The sequence below is a fragment of the Falco cherrug genome, chromosome 3 (assembly GCF_023634085.1).
Source record: "Falco cherrug isolate bFalChe1 chromosome 3, bFalChe1.pri, whole genome shotgun sequence".
In the NCBI taxonomy this organism is placed as follows: domain Eukaryota; kingdom Metazoa; phylum Chordata; class Aves; order Falconiformes; family Falconidae; genus Falco; species Falco cherrug.
In genome coordinates, this window is record NC_073699.1 from 18,531,786 (window position 1) to 18,550,798 (window position 19,013).

The 19,013-nt window shown below is 42.5% G+C and overlaps 1 protein-coding gene across 23 annotated transcripts in view; it reads left to right on the forward strand.

Annotated features, from left to right (window-relative positions):
• MTSS1 (MTSS I-BAR domain containing 1) overlaps positions 1 to 19,013 on the forward strand; it is a 127,082-nt gene that overhangs the window by 104,286 nt on the left and 3,783 nt on the right. For 7 of the 23 annotated variants that reach the window (XM_027804202.2, XM_027804205.2, XM_027804206.2 and 4 more), the window contains 8 exons: positions 1,757 to 1,914; positions 3,165 to 3,272; positions 4,200 to 4,297; positions 6,313 to 6,523; positions 14,223 to 14,342; positions 15,347 to 15,541; positions 17,882 to 18,046; positions 18,404 to 18,566. In XM_027804202.2, the coding sequence (XP_027660003.1) occupies positions 1,757 to 1,914; positions 3,165 to 3,272; positions 4,200 to 4,297; positions 6,313 to 6,523; positions 14,223 to 14,342; positions 15,347 to 15,541; positions 17,882 to 18,046; positions 18,404 to 18,566 (1,218 nt within the window). The remainder of the gene's footprint in view (positions 1 to 1,756; positions 1,915 to 3,164; positions 3,273 to 4,199; positions 4,298 to 6,312; positions 6,524 to 14,222; positions 14,343 to 15,346; positions 15,542 to 17,881; positions 18,047 to 18,403; positions 18,567 to 19,013) is intronic. The other 16 variants (XM_027804203.2, XM_027804207.2, XM_027804209.2 and 13 more) reach the window with 9 other exon arrangements.

Consider the following 19,013-nt stretch of genomic DNA (forward strand, 5'->3'; position numbering starts at 1 on the left):
GGAATTTTAAAGGACAACTCCAGAGAAGTACAAAATGTTTAATCACTTTATATGATAGTAAAAAAAAGTATGGGGAAGGGTCTGAAATATACAGAACAGTCTTCAGGCAGAAAGGTGCAGTTTGTCTCCTCAGGGTGACGGGAGAAGGCAGCACAGAACCTTCAGGGAGTTATCCAAACCTCTTCTGTAACTTGTTTCTGGCAGATGCTAATTTTGAGAGATGAAGCAGGTAACTGCAACTTCAGAGTCTGTTATTGTTAAAGTTATTTACTTCCAAAACAGTTTTATGACCACATTACACCTGTGAGGCTAATATACAGGATCAGACACTGGGGTGTTCCTGCTGGTAGTTTGGTACCCAGGTGGCTTTGGCGGTGGCCGTGCCTGTGTTGCACATGATTCTTTTCAGGATCCATTGCAGAGCTCTGCTTGTGGGTATCTGGACTATGTCTGACTTTGTACAGAGGACATTTGGCTACATCCAATCTGTAATGCTGCTAAGCCAGCGTGATTCGCTTTGATTCCATCGCTGCTTTCTTTCCTGCGGCTCTGGCTGTGTATCAGTGCAGGGGAGCTGATGACTTCACCTCGCTCTGGAGTATTGAAGAAATATATACAACAAAAAGGCAAAGGTTTTCCTTTGGAACCCTGACCTTGAGTCATCCTTATTGTGAACTGCATGCATCAAGAGACTTTTTTCTTCCTCTTCCTTGTAGCTTTAAGTCCTCCATGCAGAAAGGTTATTATCCATAAAAACTGATTTTGGGTAGTTGCTTGTAACTCACTCAACATTTTTCAATGTTATCTTCCTGGTATGTAGCAGCAGCGGCATGAATATATACCTGGATACTTAATTTGCATGCAACGGTGTTTCTGGGAGATTTGAGACAAATTTAGACAACTGGCATTCTTTAAAATATTCAGGGGCGTAAGCTGCATGAAAGCACCTTGAAGCTGCAGCATTCTTGGCTCAGTAATACTATGGCTAAGCAGCAGCTCTTCATTCCTAGAGGAATAAATTTTTGGCACAATGCACAGTAAACAGGTGGAGCAGAATAAGGTACTTAAATGTCACAGAAGGTTTTATTATGAAATGACTATAGTTAACACAGTGAAGCTTTTTGATTGATTTTTTTATTATTATTTCCATAGACAAATACTGGACGTTAATATGTATTTGATATGTTGATATTTTGGTTTTGTTTTGGACTTTGGAATGAAGAAAACTGTCTTAGCAGTTGCTGATGCAGAGTACTTGAATCCAATGGTCCAATGATCCGTAACATGTCCTTAGTACTGTCTTACATAGGAGTTTCATTCACTCATTTAGTTACTCCACTAAATTGTCATGAGCACAAAAGGAAGGAAAGGCAATGCACTAGGGGTTAGTGATTAATGCTCTTTCAGTAAGATGTTGATGTGCAAGGATGATGTGAAGGGTTTCTACAGCTAACACTTTGAGGAAGTCCTTATGTGAAATGCTCTTTGGCTAGTTGAAACCTTTTGAATTGAGCTGCCTTTCTATTCTGTGCAAAAGGAGGAAAAAAAAAATAAACGCCGTGAAGTGCTTGACTTAATTGGGGAAAAAAGAAAATCACCAAATCACCTTACTAATTTGAATTAAGGGACGATGCTGGTTGAGACTTGGAATTGCAAAAGTACAATCCAGCAGCAGTGCTGGCTTAAAATAAGGTCTTCCTCTAACGGAGATACACAGTTTTGACAAAATGTACTCTTGATTGTTTCCTGCATACAGGACGGGGTGACATTCAGCCCCAGTTGGATAGTGCTTTACAAGATGTCAATGATAAGTACCTGCTGCTTGAAGAAACCGAGAAGCAAGCTGTCAGAAAAGCTCTGATTGAGGAGCGTGGTCGATTCTGTACTTTCATCTCGATGCTGCGGCCTGTGATAGTAAGAGCTCTCGATTTTAAGTTGGTGCAATTCACATGTTAGATTAAGTGGCCAAAAGCCTCTAAAAATAGTAGCTCGTTATGTCTTAGGAATGAATTTCTAGAGCCAGTGTTCAGCCTGTCTCTCTGCCTAGGAAGTGGTGAGAGTTGGGACCTTTCTTGCAGGCATTTGGAGTAATTCAGCCACCGAAGACACTGAATACTTTGAAGATGGCTAACGGGGTGACAGTGGGCGCAAAGACTTTAAGTGGGCTTGAGTTCCCTATGCATACTGACCTGAGCAGTTTTTTCCACTGCTTTTTTTCTTAACATCACATTTTATTATAAATCTTTTGTACTCCTACTCCAGTGCTAGGACTGATAAATGTTTCGAGACCTCTCCTGTGTGTAGAATTTGACAGATTGCAGGCTGCTTCCATGCAGTTTTCTGGCAGCTCTTTCCCGTGTATCTGACAGCTTTTTCAGTTCATTGAAAAGGTTTGAGTATATTTTCACCACCTCAGGTTGTCTGAATCCTGGTGATGAACTGCTTGTGGCTTTGTGCAAGCATGATGCATTTCTGAAGGGTCTCCAGTGTACTGGGAAAATGTACCTAATGCAGGTTTACAAAGAGCATCAGTCTCAGCAGAAAACCATGACTAGAGAAGTAGGGAGGTTATGGCTGAGCAGGAGGAGGTGAATTCCAGACTCTGAGGACCTGTATGAAATTACCATGGTAGTTAAGGAATTACTATGGTAACTTACAGTGCAGGAATCATCTCAGTTAGCTGTTGATGTAACTTGAGCCAGAATGAATCATAGATGGATTAACGCTCTGTACCTGCATAGTGCCTTTATCTCAAAGTTGCTCAAAAAGTAGCAAAAAGCATGGGTTTAACCCCTGTTTACATTCAATGTTAAAATCCTTTGGGCACATCAGTGACTACATGTAGAAAAGTTAAATCTTTTTGAAATGTGGCAAGAATTCCACTCTTTTTCTGAAGATGTCTCAAAAAGAAGGCCAAGACATTTGTCTCATTGATGAGAGAAAAGATTTCTGGACCTCAGAACTTACAGCAGTCTTAAAGTAGTTATAGAACTCAATATTTTCAACCCTCTTTCATAAGAAGTGATCGCTTAATGGGCAAAGAAAAACTGCCTCCGTTGGGCATTCCCACAGTCATCAGCAAAAATAAAAAGGTCGTGTAATGTCTTATGGGCCTGATTTTTAAAACCAAGGCTGTGATTAGCCTTGCTCTTTTGTCTTTTCAGGAAGAAGAAATATCAATGCTAGGGGAAATAACCCATTTACAAACCATATCAGATGATCTGAAAAGTCTCACCATGGATCCACACAAATTGCCGTCTTCAAGTGAACAGGTTAGCTCTTGTTACCTGAAAAACATTTTCATTTGTGGCTTGTACCAGTTTTCCTTCTGTGTTGTGAGGAATATTGACTGCTAGCATTTAGTGGCTAAATTTTGTGTTTGGTATATGCTTCACTGCAGCAAGGTCATTTTTAACATAAGCAATTTAAAAAAAAATGGAAGTACCAACCCAGTGCTCCTGAAGTACTTGATGAGACCAGCGTGAAGCTGTTGCAGTACACTTTGAAGTATATGAAGGTGCCCACTTTCTGCTGAGAGTTCATGAGGAATGAGTGTCATCTTCTCACCCTACATTTGAGCATCCCTGTCTTTATGTGGTCGCAAGATTGCTGGGATTAGATGGCTTGATGGAGTCTAACATTCAAGCACTTTTCCATGCTGTCCTTAAAATGCATAGGAAAATGCGTATCATTAAATGACTCCAAGTAGGACCTATTTCTACAGCCCTGCAGTTTTCTTGTCATACCTTAATCACCTTGTCATTGACCTAGAAGTGTAAAAAAGGGAAGCTCTGCTGGGGTTGAATATTGCATCTTCGATTATTTTTTTAAAATGCAACAGTTCTTAAACTCTAAGGCTGTAATAGGTTTTTTTAAGGGGAAGGAAGACCCAAAGCAGCTTACAACGTGCATAAAAGAAATCTCCAGTTTACTTTTTAAAGATTATTCTGTTCAAATCTGAACTTTCCTTCTGTGATAACAGCCCTAGTGTTGAAGTATGGTAGTTCCTGGAAAGCCAAGGCTGAAGCTGACTCTTGTGTGCGATATACACAGTGTAAATCTGGAAGAGAACTGAGACTGGGTCAATTGGTTCTGAAAGTTTGTAGTGGTGACAAATGTTGTATGTCAAGCAGATGCTTTCTGTTAATAGGGGGGAAAAATTTTCCACGTCCTTGATGCTATTGATTATCTTTCATCAGGTAATTTTAGATTTGAAAGGTTCTGATTACAGCTGGTCTTATCAGACTCCTCCATCCTCTCCCAGTACTACCATGTCCAGAAAATCTAGTGTTTGCAGGTAAGTAGACTGGTAATACATAATTTTAACCTGTCTGGGGGCAAAGGGAGGCAGGTTCAAACTGTGGTATGGATTTGTATGCATACATAAATCTTAAATAACAACTCTTAGTGAAATAAATCCCTTGTGGTCTTTATCCGTTTTAAGTGTGTGACTGGGAATATTGAAAAGGATGGGCATGACTGAACAACTGTTGAACTCAAGACAACTTGAAGATGCTTTTGATTCAGTTCTCTTGAATCCATTTCAGATCAAAGAGCAGACTGTACTGATCTAAGCTCTGAGATTGTTCATTCATAATTTCCTTTTCTGTTTTTCATATTGATGACTTTTTAGATTACTCTAAGTAGCTGTTACTAATCAGTAAGTTAAACTGTTTGAAAAGGAGTAACATCCTTGGCAATTGCCCTATCAGTCTGGTAGATGGAAATGCTTTTTTTTGATACAAGTTTTTTTGACTGTTTAATGCTGTCTAATGCTGTCCTGAAATATGTTGAAACACTGGATTCTGTCTACGCTTTCTCCGTAAAAACTGTTTTCTCTCATGAAACAGTTTCTTAGCATGTTACCCCTATACCCTGGTGTCTACATTTACTCTTTCTTTTTACTGAAAAGGAAGATATCCTGTTGTGTATTCTGCTCAACACCTTTCTAGCTGCTCTCAAATGATTACCTTTTAGTTTGCTTCCTGAGTAACGTACTACAGGTTCCCTGTGTATGAGCAAAGTTACCTATAGCATGTCAGAACAAATGAACATGACTTCTTCTATGTACCTACTTGTCTCTGCATGCAGATATATATAAAAAAACTTTCAGTGCTTTTATATATATATGTGAAAACATGCATATTTAGAGCAATGAGCACAGGCTTAAAGATGCAATATCCTGAAGCTGTAAAAGAAAATGGCAAAAAGAACCAAAAAATCCACCATCTGTGCCTAATCAACCTCATCTTCTTGTGTAGTAAATCCTGTATGGCAACAAACTGTTGTGTATGGGTAAAATAAGCAAGAGCTCCTCTTCCCCTGCTCCAGGCAGACTTGTGCATCTTCTGATTTGTGAACAGGAGGTGCAGCCCTCACCCAGGTATCCTTTAGAGCCCACCCTTCAGCTAGTCAGTGGGCTTCTGCCAGCAGAGGTAGGAAGCTGCTTTCACATTGGTGCATCCTGCTAGTCCTGTTCAGCCACCCCAGCAGGAAGCTTCAAAGGCGTCCACATTGCGGCTGGCATGTCATTGCTCTCATTCATGGATACTGGAGATTAAAAATGCAATTTCTTTGTTGGAAAAATTGTATCTTTTTTTTTTCATGGAAATTAATTTGGGGCTTTAATTCTCTGATCACCTTTTTACTAACTAAAGCTACATACCCAGAGGCTTGGCTTCACTCAGTGTGCCCTCACATGCTTTTTTTTCTGGCAGAAAGCCTTCATGTGAGCCAAACTTGTCCCAAGTACGCTGAAGCCAGGGGGGTTTGTGGTGCTTTCAAAAGTCTCACGTTAGCTTGCTGACTGACTGCAGTGGTGTGCCTAGAGGCAGACCTTCAGGTGAACTGCAGTGCCTTTGGACCTCCTGCTAGAGATATCCCACTGAAAATGTGGGACATGGTGCAAGAGCAACAAGGTGTAAGTCAGGAATAGGAGAGAGCGGGCAGCAGACAATTTTTTGTGCAAGTGCTGTGCAAATGCTAGAGAGGGTGTGTAGCAATCCCTTCGTCCCTAACCTGACTTTGAACTCTTAAGTGGTTACAGGGTTTGATCATTTGAGTGAAATTCAAGGTAAAATGCCATTTTCTCTGTGATCACAAGGGATACTGCAGCTGCTTATGGTTCTTTACTGATATATATGTGCATATATATATATTCAAATTTGTCAACATTTTTTCTTTTCCGGTTTATGCTGCCTGTGGCTAGAGACATGTGGAATGTTAATTGTACTGTATATGGGTCTCTCCCCACCCCGCCCTTGTGTCTTTTCCTCTCCCCTTTCCTTTCTTTGTTCCTTTTGTCTCTCACAGCAGTCTGAACAGCGTTAACAGTAGTGATTCCCGGTCCAGTGGCTCGCACTCGCACTCACCTAGTTCACACTATCGCTATCGCAGCTCCAATCTGCCTCAGCAGGCACCCATGAGGCTGTCCAGTGTGTCCTCCCATGATTCTGGATTCATGTCCCAGGATGCTTTCCAGTCCAAATCGCCATCCCCCATGCCACCAGAAGCACCTAACCAGGTACGTGCAAGCATGAGAACAAAAACATGAGTGTGAGCTGGACTCTTAACTCGGCTCACCTTTCACAAAAAGGATCTGGTGTGGTTTTGGGGTACCTTGGAGTCAGGTTAAACACTGAGGGTAAGGTTTATCTCACCGCACTTCATCCATCTAAAAGTTGGGCCTCTAGCTGGAGTGATTTATGCTGCTTTTGCAGTTCACACTGCAGAAAGGGATGAGTCACTCTTGAGGGATTTGGTTTTCACTCTAGCCCTGGAGGGACCCTAGATGCCTAACTTTTAGATATATACAGATGAGAAAGAGCGAGAAGTCCCACTTTACAGGGGGGAATAACATTCACGTTACCCGCTGAGGCAAGTTGTTAATAATCTGGTGGCTGTTTACTGTTTAATAGACAAATATCTGTGCCGGAACAGCCTTCTGACAGCCTTAGTATTGACACTGGTGGCTTTGGCATCAGAGAGCCTGCTTTTATTCCCCTGCCAAGACCCTGGAATGCTCAACATGCCGTTATCGGTATCATATGAAATTGGTTTTGCCATTTTTTATGACATCCCTTTCTGTGGGTAGGCTTGCTCTTTTTGACTGTCAGTCGAGCACCTTGCAGAAATAAGTTATCTGCATGAAAATGAGAGGAATTTTTTTTTCTTTATGGAACACTTTATAAGTGTCTGTGTAGTCGTATATGATAATGTCCTGAAACCAGTCAAGCTAAGAGGATTTCACTATAAATATAAGAAGACCTATTCCAAAGCATCTTTTGGTCTGCAGAAGGAAGGTGCTGCTCTGTTTGTTCATGGCATCATTCCTGTAAAAACTAACTGGCCACCCGCAGTCAGAGGTCTGCATGCCTCCATGGCATGTATCTTCTACGACCTGCATTCTCTTTCCTGATTTGTTTGGGTTTATTTAACAAATCACATGGCACCTGCAATATTTTTTAAACAAGGCTGTGAACTGCCATCTCACATTGTAAATCCCATCGTAAATCTTAGTTACAAATTGAAGTTGACCTTATATCCTGTTTTGAGTATCACTCACTCTTAATACACCCTGAGGTCACTGGAGAAGACTGTCTTCTAGTTTAATAAATGTAGTTGCACCCCTTTTTCATGGTTGGGGAGTATATGGTTTTGTCGGCATGGCTTTGGGGGGTAGATGGTTTTAATCCTTAGAGTCAGCAAGCAGCCAATAATTTCAGTGTTGGCAGTTACCAAGTATCACCTGCACGCTTAAGCTACTCCTACACCACCTTTGGCAGCCCACAGACCCTTACTTCATGCAGAACATTTAGTAAGTAGAACCCTCAGTGAAATTTTTGGAGTATCATCCAAAACAACACTGGTTCATTTAGGCTTGGAACATGTTCTCAAGGGAAGCTCAACATTTTTTTAATGTATTTACCTCTTTCGTTTTAATAGAAATGGTTTCTTTTCAAATGAATACATCTTCTGCACTGTCCCCAGTCTGGACACATCAGCATTTTTTTATAGATGACATCCTGAAGAACTTTGTGCACACTACTAAAATGAATGTTTTGTTTCGATTGGCTATGGCTAACCTAACTGAAATGCAAAAAAGTAAATGAGCAATAATAAAGTAAACTGGAATAGTAACAAGGTAAGGAAGTTGACTTCTAAGATACATGCATCAGTTATACATACTCGCATCATCTTTGGTTTTCATAGTATTCACTGCACCTGAATAAAAGGGCGGTAACCTGCGTGATGATGCTGTGTTTGCAGATGAGGATGTAACTTTGCAATTGCCCTTAGCATGGAAAAAAACCAACACCTCTCTTTGCAAGTTCCCCTGTTAAGAAGGGGAGAGAACTTAGGCCGGTATCAGCTGGCAGAACATCCTGCAGGTTAATGGGAGTCATGCTGATTTACACCAGCTAAGTTCTATGCTTTCACTTCACTTTAGAAACTGTCCATAAAGTTGCAAACCGATCCAAGCATCGCTTGAGCTATCCATGAGCTGTAGAAGGCTGCAGCAGTGTGGCGTTGATTTGACAAGTGTAGTGTGTTGGTATAACAAATAGGTATGTGCTCTGTGTGTCTCTAGTTCTGTATACCTTTACGCAGAGGAAAAGGTAACAGATCATTGCCTGGCCACTTCATCTTTGCTTAAGTGTCTTGCTTTGTATGTTCAGCACTAAGTAAGTGGTGTGTGTTGTGCTGACAGATAATTGTGATCGTGAGCTTACCAAGAAGCTGTTCAATTTACAGCGTTATTTTATGTTGTGTGTCTCTAACCAACTGACAGATCTTCCTTGTGTTGTGCTTTGGAGGCTCGGTGGTGGGTGGGGAGGAGCAGCGGTATCAGCTGCTGTTTCTAAAACACTGATGTCATTGTTTCTGGTAGTGACACTGAGAAAGCAGAAAAGCAAGCTCTGGAGTCAACAAAAGGCAATTGAAAGCTATATGTCTTGCACAGGTGGACACTTGGCTGAGGTTTGCTGGCTACATGCTGTGGCATCTGCTGGGGCTTTTAATACTGGATTTTTTTAAAAAAGTAGAAAGGGGCTACATAAAATTCCCATATTACAGGAATGAGAATGCATGATTATATGAGCTATGTGAAGCCTTTATGCTCTCACCTACATTTTAAACAAGCGTCACTGAAAATTAAACTGCATTTATTCAAAATCACAGAAGGGGTGGGGGGAAATCTCAAATGAGGAATAAGTAAAGATTTCAACAGGGTACAGACTATACTGGAGGCGAGGTGACTGCCAAAATGGAGGCTGCTTTTCAGCCTGCATTTGCTGAGTAGTAAGTCTTCACAGTTATTATGCTCTGCATAGAAGATAGGAAAAAGCAATTATAACACCAGCCTCTGCTCTACACTGGTTTAGTACAATCACTTTTCTGCAGCATTGCTGTTAAAATCACTGGAAGTAAAAGCATTAGCCTCTAACAGGTAGCTGTACATGTGGAAAGGTCACTGTAAAATGCTTTAATATTCATTAAGCAAGTACAGCTGAAAAAGCATCACAGGTCTCTTTCTGGAGCAGGACAGGTTCTCTAAATGCCAGATTTGAGGTCAGCTGTGGTCAGCATTGCCCGTGGCATGCACTGACACCATGTAAAGCCCTTCTGACAGACCTGCTGCTGGGAGCACAGAGCAGCTCTTCAATGAACATTGAACGTGGCTGGTGCTGCTGAACTCACATGTTGCCCTATGTAGTAGACAAACTGGGAGACGTCTGGGAGTATCTTGCATGTGCTAATAGTACAGTTACATCTGAGTTAGGGGGATAATAATAGAAGTATCCACTGGAATTGGAGTTAACACATGTGGGGAAGCAATTGAACAGTTGGATTTTAGAGGCTGCTTATGACTTTGTGGGGATGAAAGCAAGGGGAGAGAAAGAAGCAGATTAAGAGAAAAAAACCTGCTGATGTGCTGCAAACAGCAGAGCACTAAGTCTTTCTTGTTAGACTGTTCTGGAAATCACTTAACCAGTGAAGAAGAGGGAAACTTGGTGTGAACTTGCTTCTGCACATGCAGATTAGCAAGGTGGAAAGATTCTGCTTTTGAGGGGACTCCGTTGCTTGAAGTAGCTTGAAGTTAGAAATGGGAAATACATTGTTACAACTGTTCAGTTTTCTGTGTAAATTAAGAAGTGCTCCCAAATCAGACCTAAAAAAAAAAAAAAGACCACCAAAAAAACGCAAACTGAAATGCACCTGTATTTGTTTCTCCTAAACTTGCTTGTTTAAGTTAAGTTCGCCAACAGTTTGTCCCTGACTAGAAAAGAGGGGTGAGTAGAGCCATGTTCCTGGAAGCGAGACAAATTGAGGAGGTGACCTTGAGTCACTATCCAAAGCTTTTTGAAAGGTAACTGAGATGTTTTCCAGTGACTGGAAAAGGGCATTGGACCAAGCTCTTCATTAGGATTTGGTCTCCTGGGAAACCCTTGCCCGGGAAGCTCTGTCTAGTAGTTGAGGAAGGAAAGAGGTTAAGAAAGCAATACTATATTTGAATGGGAAACGTAGCAGAGGATGCAAGCGGTCCAAGATAACCACAGTTCTTTTATAGGTTAGTAAGACAACAGATGGAAAACATGATCACACAGTCCAGTAGCCAAAAATACAGCTTGCTTTCTTTTTTTTTTTTCATATCCTTGCTGGAATTCATACATACCACACCAAGCAGCGGGACACTATCTAAGAACAAGCCATGGCACAATGTGGAGATACCAAGCTGTATATGTATCGAGTACATTTGAGGAACTGGTCGTTACTATGCAGAGCACAGTTCTAGCTTTCTGCTGATTCTGTTAACTTTAAACTTTTTCTCGGAAGAGATGGTTTGAGAGTGGAGCAGAACCACCATTATCACAGCTGTGGTGGGGAAAAAAAAAAATCTGCGAAGGTTAAAATAGCTAAAATGAAAGAGCTAATTTTAAAATGATTCAGACTAAACAATCATTTTAAAAAGGGGTCGACTAAAATAAATTGAAAAAAATCCAATAGTTAAATTTCTCACTCCATGGGATGTGGAGTAGAAATTGCTCTGCCTGGTGTTTGCCTGTGTGTGTGCTCCCAGGAGTGCGTATGCAGTGGGTGTGCATCTAGAACAAGCACTCAAAAGTTTGGAGACTTTTTGCCCAAGCAGTAACTGTGCAGTTTCTGTGTTCAGCCACTTGTGTCTATTCTGCTAAAAAAATGAAGGGTGGTCTGTGCTTCCCACACCCAGGTCCAACCATTCAGGACTGTGCCTGCGGTCTGATCCAGGCGGCCTTTGACGTGCTGCCACTCATGTTTTCTTTACACTTTTCCTTCAGGAGCTCAGTATTCTTCTGCCTCCCTCTCCATCGCTTTCTCACTGTTGTAATCCATTTTCAGCAAGACCAGAGGCTGCCCTTCCCTGTGCCATGCAAGTTTCTCAAGATGGGGAGATTGTTTCCCTACCGTCACCTCTGGCATTTCCTTCAGCTGCCAAGGTGTTTGCCCCGGTCTTGGTTCATCCTTTGTCTAGCTTTGCCTGCTGAAAACAGCCGGGCTGAGTTAGTGGGAGAGTTAGTTAGTGGGAGAGTGCTTTTTTTCATCTTTTTTTTCCACCTTGGAGTCACGTTATTGCAAAAGTAAGCTCACCACTTCCAGTCTTTTTTCCCCGTATGCCAAGTAAATTGAAAAATTCTTTGCACCTTCAGAATTTGCATTTTGGGCTTTTTTCTACCTATTTGCTGTATGCAGCTTTGTTGCTAATAACTCTCATTTATGACCAATTTCTACCATTACTTGACATAATCTTGTGAACTTTCTGGCTTTTAAACAGTAATAGTCTTTTCAGATGTAAACTCCAAATTCTCAGTTGTCGTCATTGGGGCATCTGCAGAAACCAAGGTGGCATGAATCTGTATTTGGAACTGAGACCTTTCAGTGTCTGCCCTGCCACGTGCAGGGTATGCAGACCCAGGAGGGTCTTCCAGGCCATAAGCGTGAGGTTTCAGAAAACATCTTCTGTGATGCCATTTTTCTCTCTTTTTTTCTTTTTGTCATGGATAAAGCGTAACAGTGATGTGAGTGTTCTCATGGGCCTTCTCCAACAGTTCCTTTTGCTGGGCTACCTGGAATGTCAGGCAGAACTCTGGTGTTTTACTGTAAAAGCTAATTTTCTATAATGTATTTTTCTTTAAGCATAGAAGAAATAAACTCATCTCTGTTTAGTGTACTGTAGTTATATCTGACGGCAGAGTCAACTGCAATTCATGTTTGTCAGTATTCTTATTTTTAGAGGTTTTTCTCCTGCGAAAGGAGTTGCATTAAATCAAGAATGTGACAAGTTCCACAAAACACCAAGCCACTGCACCACCAAGTACCCCACTGCGTGCTTTTCACTTCTCTCCTTAACAGCTACATGTCATTTGTTATAGTTTCTTCTGATCTTACATTCACCTCAACTCTTACTGCACTTTGAGTTTGAGCCTTGTTAGTTGAGCTTACCTGTACCCTCAGCAAATTTGACAGGTCACCCACAGATCTGATCTCATGTCAGCATAAGATGGGATATGCGTTATTTCCATAAAATAATCCACCACATTACATGCTTTTAAAATTTTTTCAACAGCCTTTGCAAAGTTTCAGTTAAATCCACAGTTTTCTAATAAGCTCAAGATGTTGATACAGTATTGACTTGTTAAGAGCCCCAGTAGTCCTCACCAAAATCCTTGTGGTGATGGTGTTCTGTGTGAGGAGACCAACATCTCCTTTTACATAGGCAGTTAGCTATACATTCCTTATATATAGCTTCTGGTGAGCAGTGAGACAACTTCTGGATGTTAGCAGTAATTACTTCTCTGCAGTGCCTCTTCTCCAGCTTTTTATTGCAAACTCATCCCAAGATCTTATCTAAGGTTAACTGATGAAATTTTATTTCAGATTTCCCTTCCTCTTCAAAATGTCTTTCCTTGAAATCTGAGGCTTTGCTCCACAAACTTGATACAAAGAGCTCATTCTCTCTGCTGTCATGAAATAAAATGTCGGGGATATCCTTAGATAGACTTGCTTCACCGGTCTTGAACTATGAAAGGATAAATTAAGTGTTGCTAGTGTTGAATTTCCTGACAGTGAATACAGCTTAGTACTGCCCTGACAGCTTTGCCAGTATTCTTAACCATTTCCAAGCACTTGGTCGGACCTGCACACACACCCCCACTGAGGGGGATACCGCTTTTGGGGGGGAGGTGAATCAGAGCATTGTAGTTGGTGAAATGGTCCACGTGGTTATTCACCTTGGCCTGCCTGTAGGTGAATTAGCTGCTGTTGTAGAGGTCTTGCAGCAGCAAATGTGCATAAAGGCATGCAGTGGAAACTGGAAGAGAAGTTCCTAACTAGGAGCAAGATTTTTTTTAGGTGTTTGATGGACACCTTATGGTCCTGCATTTTCCTTGGCTCTCCATCCAAGCCCCCATTATTTTCCCTCTCTGCTGTTAAGGGGAAGGCAGGTGGCAAGCACATGCCACCACTTACACACTCAGCAGAGCGCATGTGCCTTCATACGGGCTGCTGGGCAGAAAAGTTTGAGTCAGAGTGCTTTCTGGTGTATGCATACTACCTGCAGAGGCACGTGCATACAAATAATGCACTTTGGAAACCTCCAGTTTTGGTAAGTATCACTTCTTTCTCTGTTCCATATTATTTGAACTCAGATGAGCTTTTCACAAGCACTTTTTCAGATCAGAATATCCGAGAACTTGTGAATGTAAGTGACGTTTGCTGCTCCATGTTTTAAATCTAAACTTTGTGTCTTTGAAGTACTGATGATCTGCTTTTCTGTATAAATCAGTTGTCTCAGTATATTGCATGTTTGGACTGTAGGTGCCCTCAGCTCCCTCAGCTTCTTGCTCTGAGACAGCTAACAGAATTGAGATGCTGAAATTGCAATGAGGAGTTGAGATCGCTCCCTCAATTCCCTCATTCTCAAGCAGCGTGGCAAGTTCTCACATTAAGCAAATGGCTTATTTTGTTTCTCAGATTTCCTGAACATTAGCAATGGTTTTGAGCAGTTTCTAATTGGTTTTTAAAACCCTAACCCTTTGCTTCTCTCATCCTTCCCCCTCTCCTGTGTGTGTCTCTGTGTATGTGCTTTTTGTCTTTTTTTTTGTGTGTTTTTTTTTTTTTTTTTTTTTCTTTTTTGGTGGCTTGTGTATCCTTTCCCTGCGTTGCGGTGCTGTTTTATGCTGCAGAATTCGTCCAGCTCTGCCTCTTCAGAAGCCTCTGAAACCTGCCAGTCAGTGAGCGAGTGCAGTTCCCCCACCTCAGTCAGCTCAGGCTCCACCATGGGGGCTTGGGCCTCCACAGATAAGGTGAAAACTTCGTCTCAAAGACATACAAACCTACTAGCTCGTTATCCGAACTCAGCAACATTTGGACAACCTCTCCCACCCTGTGCATGGGATGCAGCCAGGATAGCTCTCTGTGAAGATGAGAATAGGAACTGTTGCACGCTCCCTTAGAAATGAATCTAACCATGACAACACTTGCCTTTAAACTAGCTGCTAGGGAGGAGCTACAAACTGGGCATTTTACAGAGGTAATTTTGTAAGAAAAGCTCATTGTCCGCCTTTTCTACTCAAAGAGATTGTAGCACGCTGCCCAGACCCAGCTTGGTTGCCTAACAAAGAGCATCTTGCCCAGGTGGTACTGTTTGTGGCTTCTCCCCTGTCTCCCATTAGGTACCACACATTTCCACTGAGCAATTGGGGTTTGGTTTTGACCAAAACAAAAAGGAAAACAAAACACACATGGTTGGAATAAATTAAGTGGGATACACTCTGAATCAGGGAAGTGACAGCAGTCTCCATTCTCATCTGGTAAATCCTTGCTGTTGGTTTGTTCTGGTTTTTTTCTTCCATGTCATCGTACAGTCAGAACATGTCATGTTTGAGGGCTGTATGCTTTTCCTCTCTGTCCAGCTACACAGAATAAATGCCACCAATGCAAATGCATCCAGTTTTGGAAATGTTTTGTTTCTATGTCCGCAGTCTGCAGGGTACCTAAATTGCAAAGGCTTTTTCACAGTGTACTGCTTTCATGGACAGAAGGCAGAGCTGCTCAGCCTGGAGACAATGACTGCTAGATTGATGTCTGAAATTTGTTACACAAAATAACAATTTTCAAGCAATCTCACTTCTGAACCAAGTGTTGTATCAATTTTCTGTTATTTGCTGCAAAGCTAAGCTTTTTCTTTCTTTTGTTTTAAGATACAGAACTTTTCTCCCTAGAACATCAGTCGCAGTATATTTTCATATTCATTCTGTTTATATTAATTTCTCTGTTTTTGTTTTTTTTTTATTTGTTTCATTTCCAGTTGTCTAATGGGTTTTATCACTGTAGTTTATCAAGTGACCCATCCGTAGCTTCAGTTGGTGCAGGTCCTTTCCCTCATTTCCCGCCTGTCTCCCGCGCGTGGACTCGGGCTCCCTCGGCCCTCCTTCCAGACTACGTTCATTATTACACCATTGGGCCAGGCATGTTACCATCATCTAAGATCCCTAGCTGGAAGGTTTGTGTTCCTTTTGTTGTGGCAGTCCTCACCTTCTCATACCAACTGTGTGCGCACGGCAGTTGTTGCTACCTTTCAGTCCATGTAATTACTCGTTGATTTGCTCTGTGTAATACTCTGTGTAATACTCTGAACGGGCACTGCATGGCGATAATAAGAGAGCTAAAATCGTGAATATTTCTGAATGACCTTGTCTATTCTGGCACTGCCTAAAATGCATTAAAGCTGACAAGGCCTAGGTAGGAAAGGATAGTTTTATGCTGCAGAATTCATCCAGCTCTTGCCTCTTCAGAAGCCTCTGAAACCTGCCAGTCAGTGAGCGAGTGCAGTTCCCCCACCTCAGTCAGCTCAGGCTCCACCATGGGGGCTTGGGCCTCCACAGATAAGGTGAAAACTTCGTCTCAAAGACATACAAACCTACTAGCTCGTTATCCGAACCCAGCAACATTTGGACAACCTCTCCCTCCGGAACACTGGTGAAAGCACTCTGGGCTCTATTCAGCGAGAAAGAGCTATTCAGCACTGTCAGAGTGCTCACTTGGGCAGGGAAGTGCAGGCTTGGCATCCAGGCGGCTTAGTGACACCGTATGTTGAGTGACATCACGTTCTCACTGTGGCGGCTCTGCTCGCCCTCCCCACCTTGGCCATAGGCAGACGTGCTCTTGTAGATCTAGCTGGAGTGGTTTAAGAAGGTGCTTGTCACCGGGTGAACCTAAGCGATGACTGAAGCTATCCTAGCTTTACTGCCACTGAGGGAAATTGCTCACCCAACTTGTTTTGCTCTCTTGGGTGAGACCACCGAAAAAGCGACGAGCGCAGTAACTTCTTTCAGTTGCTCCAGCTGGATCTGCAGGGATGTTCCTTAGCATCAAAACATCTCTGCTCTGCCAGAGCCTTGACTGTCATCACTGCCAGGTGATTCCCCTTGGAGACTCTGCCCCGGAGGAAGAGGAGAAGGTCTCTTGTCTGTTGCCCTGAATCTTCACAAGGCTGACGTGCAGTTGACAGTAGCTGCACAGGTCTTAGATGCCTGTGGATTGTTATATGATACTGTATATGCACCACGGGATCTTTTTGTACATGCAAATTGAAATACCTTGTTAAAGATCACCCTAATCTCTCTCTCCAGCAGCTAGAGGCTGTTGAGATACACACAGGGTGACCACAGCGGTCCTGGGGCTTCAGGGTCATTAGTTGTGGCTATGCTGGAAGTACTTCGCCAATATATTTCACAGCAAAACACTTAAGAGCAGAGACAGAGCTGTGAAGGCAAGGCAGAGTTTCATGTGCCTTAATAGAACCAAAATACCTGTTTGCACAAGGGGCTTCTGTCAGTACAGCTACCTTGCACTTGCCATACCTTGGACTGAGACACATGTCAGTAATAATCTATGGTGTGGTCTTAGCCTGTCATTAATTACTTATTGGAAGGCTGTGCGGAGGCTGCCCAGCAGCCAGCTGCTGCCAGTGGTGGGGTATGTGGCCCATTCTCATGCACAAGTTGTTTCTTTTATTTTTATTTTTAAAGCACACCTGTCTTGGTGAAGGAGAACTCTCTTGGGATTGGGCTTGCCCCTGCAGCAGCTCGCGTGTGGGTCACTGCTGCTTAGCGGTAGTTCTGTGTCCCAGCACAGGTCACTGGCCAGTCCTGCTCCTTGTGTGCAACGTGTGGTTTCTGGGCACCCTCAGGACTTTGCTTAATAGAGCCCTGAGTGAATGTAGCCCTCATGGGCCTGAGGAATTTCTGTTTCTAATTTGGCACCAGTAGTTCTGGGTGAAGTTAGTCGTCTTCAATACAGATCCTTCTTATAAATGAGATTTCAGCTAGTAAATAAACTTAGGAGATCACTCAGAGTAACTTGCTCCTCTAACGTATATCAAAAATCCATTCAAGCCTGATTTTTCAGAATTGAAGACACACATAACAGCCCTTAATACTAGAACTTATGTACATCTAGAACAGTTACATCATTGATTGGACATGTATGTATATTTTCTGCTGTGTGCCAGTGATGTTTGCGTTTGAATTTCTGAAAATATAGGCTTTAACACAATAGAATTTAATTTAGAGATAACTATAGTATGAATCTGTTAAATGTCTTCATGTAAGAACACGTAGGTAGAATAGGAAATTTAGATTCCCTTAAATAAAAGAGATAAGAGTTTTTAAGTGAAGTTTTTTAATATCCCTAAAATTAATTTATTTCTGGCCTTATTCAGAAAGGCATATCCAGTTTGATACATAATTGTTTGCATTAAAATTGCCCTTTTGCTTAGTTTTATGTGTAACTAGAGCACAAGCACTGATGAAAGCTGTCACTAACAAGCACTTTTCCTTAGGACTGGGCCAAACCAGGTCCATATGATCAGCCAATGGTGAACACATTGCAGCGTCGCAAAGAAAAGCGCGAACCAGATCTCAATGGAGGAGCTCAGAGCGGACCAGCCGTGCCCCCCGAGGAGGCCCAGAGACCTCGGAGCATGACGGTGTCAGCTGCCACAAGGGTGAAGCTCGATTTCAAATACACTATTTGGTGCAAAGGAGGTGGATGCGCTAGCTCCTGCCGGTACTTGTGGACGTGCTTTATGTTGGCACGTGTTAACCTGGCGAGCAGTACCGGTGTGGTGGTGGTGTGGTCAGTGGAAATTGCGTGGGCAGGAGAGAATATGCCATTGGGTATTGGCGTTTGCAGAGCAGCTGCATCCAAAGAAGGGTCTGTTTCTAAGACCTGGTAAATGGTTGGACAAATCCTGTTGGGTTGTGATGGTGGCAAGCTCTGCCTGGGAGGAGAGACAGCTAAAAGTCGGTGAGGATTGACTGACCCTTCTAGGCGTAATGAGTCTCTTGCTATGTGTAACCAGCAGGGTGAGGAGATGGAGGCCTGCGAGGAACTGGCGCTCGCTCTGTCGAGGGGGCTGCAGCTGGACACCCAGAGGAGCAGTCGGGATTCCTTGCAGTGCTCCAGTGGCTACAGCACCCAGACAACAACTCCGTGCTGTTCAGAGGACACAATCCCATCTCAAGGTACGATCCAAGAGATGCTCTTTTTCAGAGCATTCCCAGCCTGGTCATCATACACTCACCACACGGTGCCAAGCAGCTGTGTTCCAGCAGCTAGTCAGCTGGGGAGAAAGGGGTAAATGTTGCTGTTGCGAAGTTTTTTGCAGCTTGGAACGCAGCCTCGATTTTATTAACTAAATAGAAACCTGTATTGCTGCATAGTGTACTGAACAATAGTATTTTCTTGTGCGTTACTAGAATGAGCTTTAGCTGAAGGGTGCTACCATTTTAAAGAAGATGCTGGAATTATTCTTCATGGATTAAGTGGAATGATGCTGGTATTGCTATTGCATCATATTGCACTTACTGTGGCAGTAGCGTCCTTTATGAGCTGTTGTCTTAGCAGATAAACACCCACGAACTTTGTTTTCTTGTTCCATCAGTACTCTGAATCTGTTCTTGGTTTCCCTT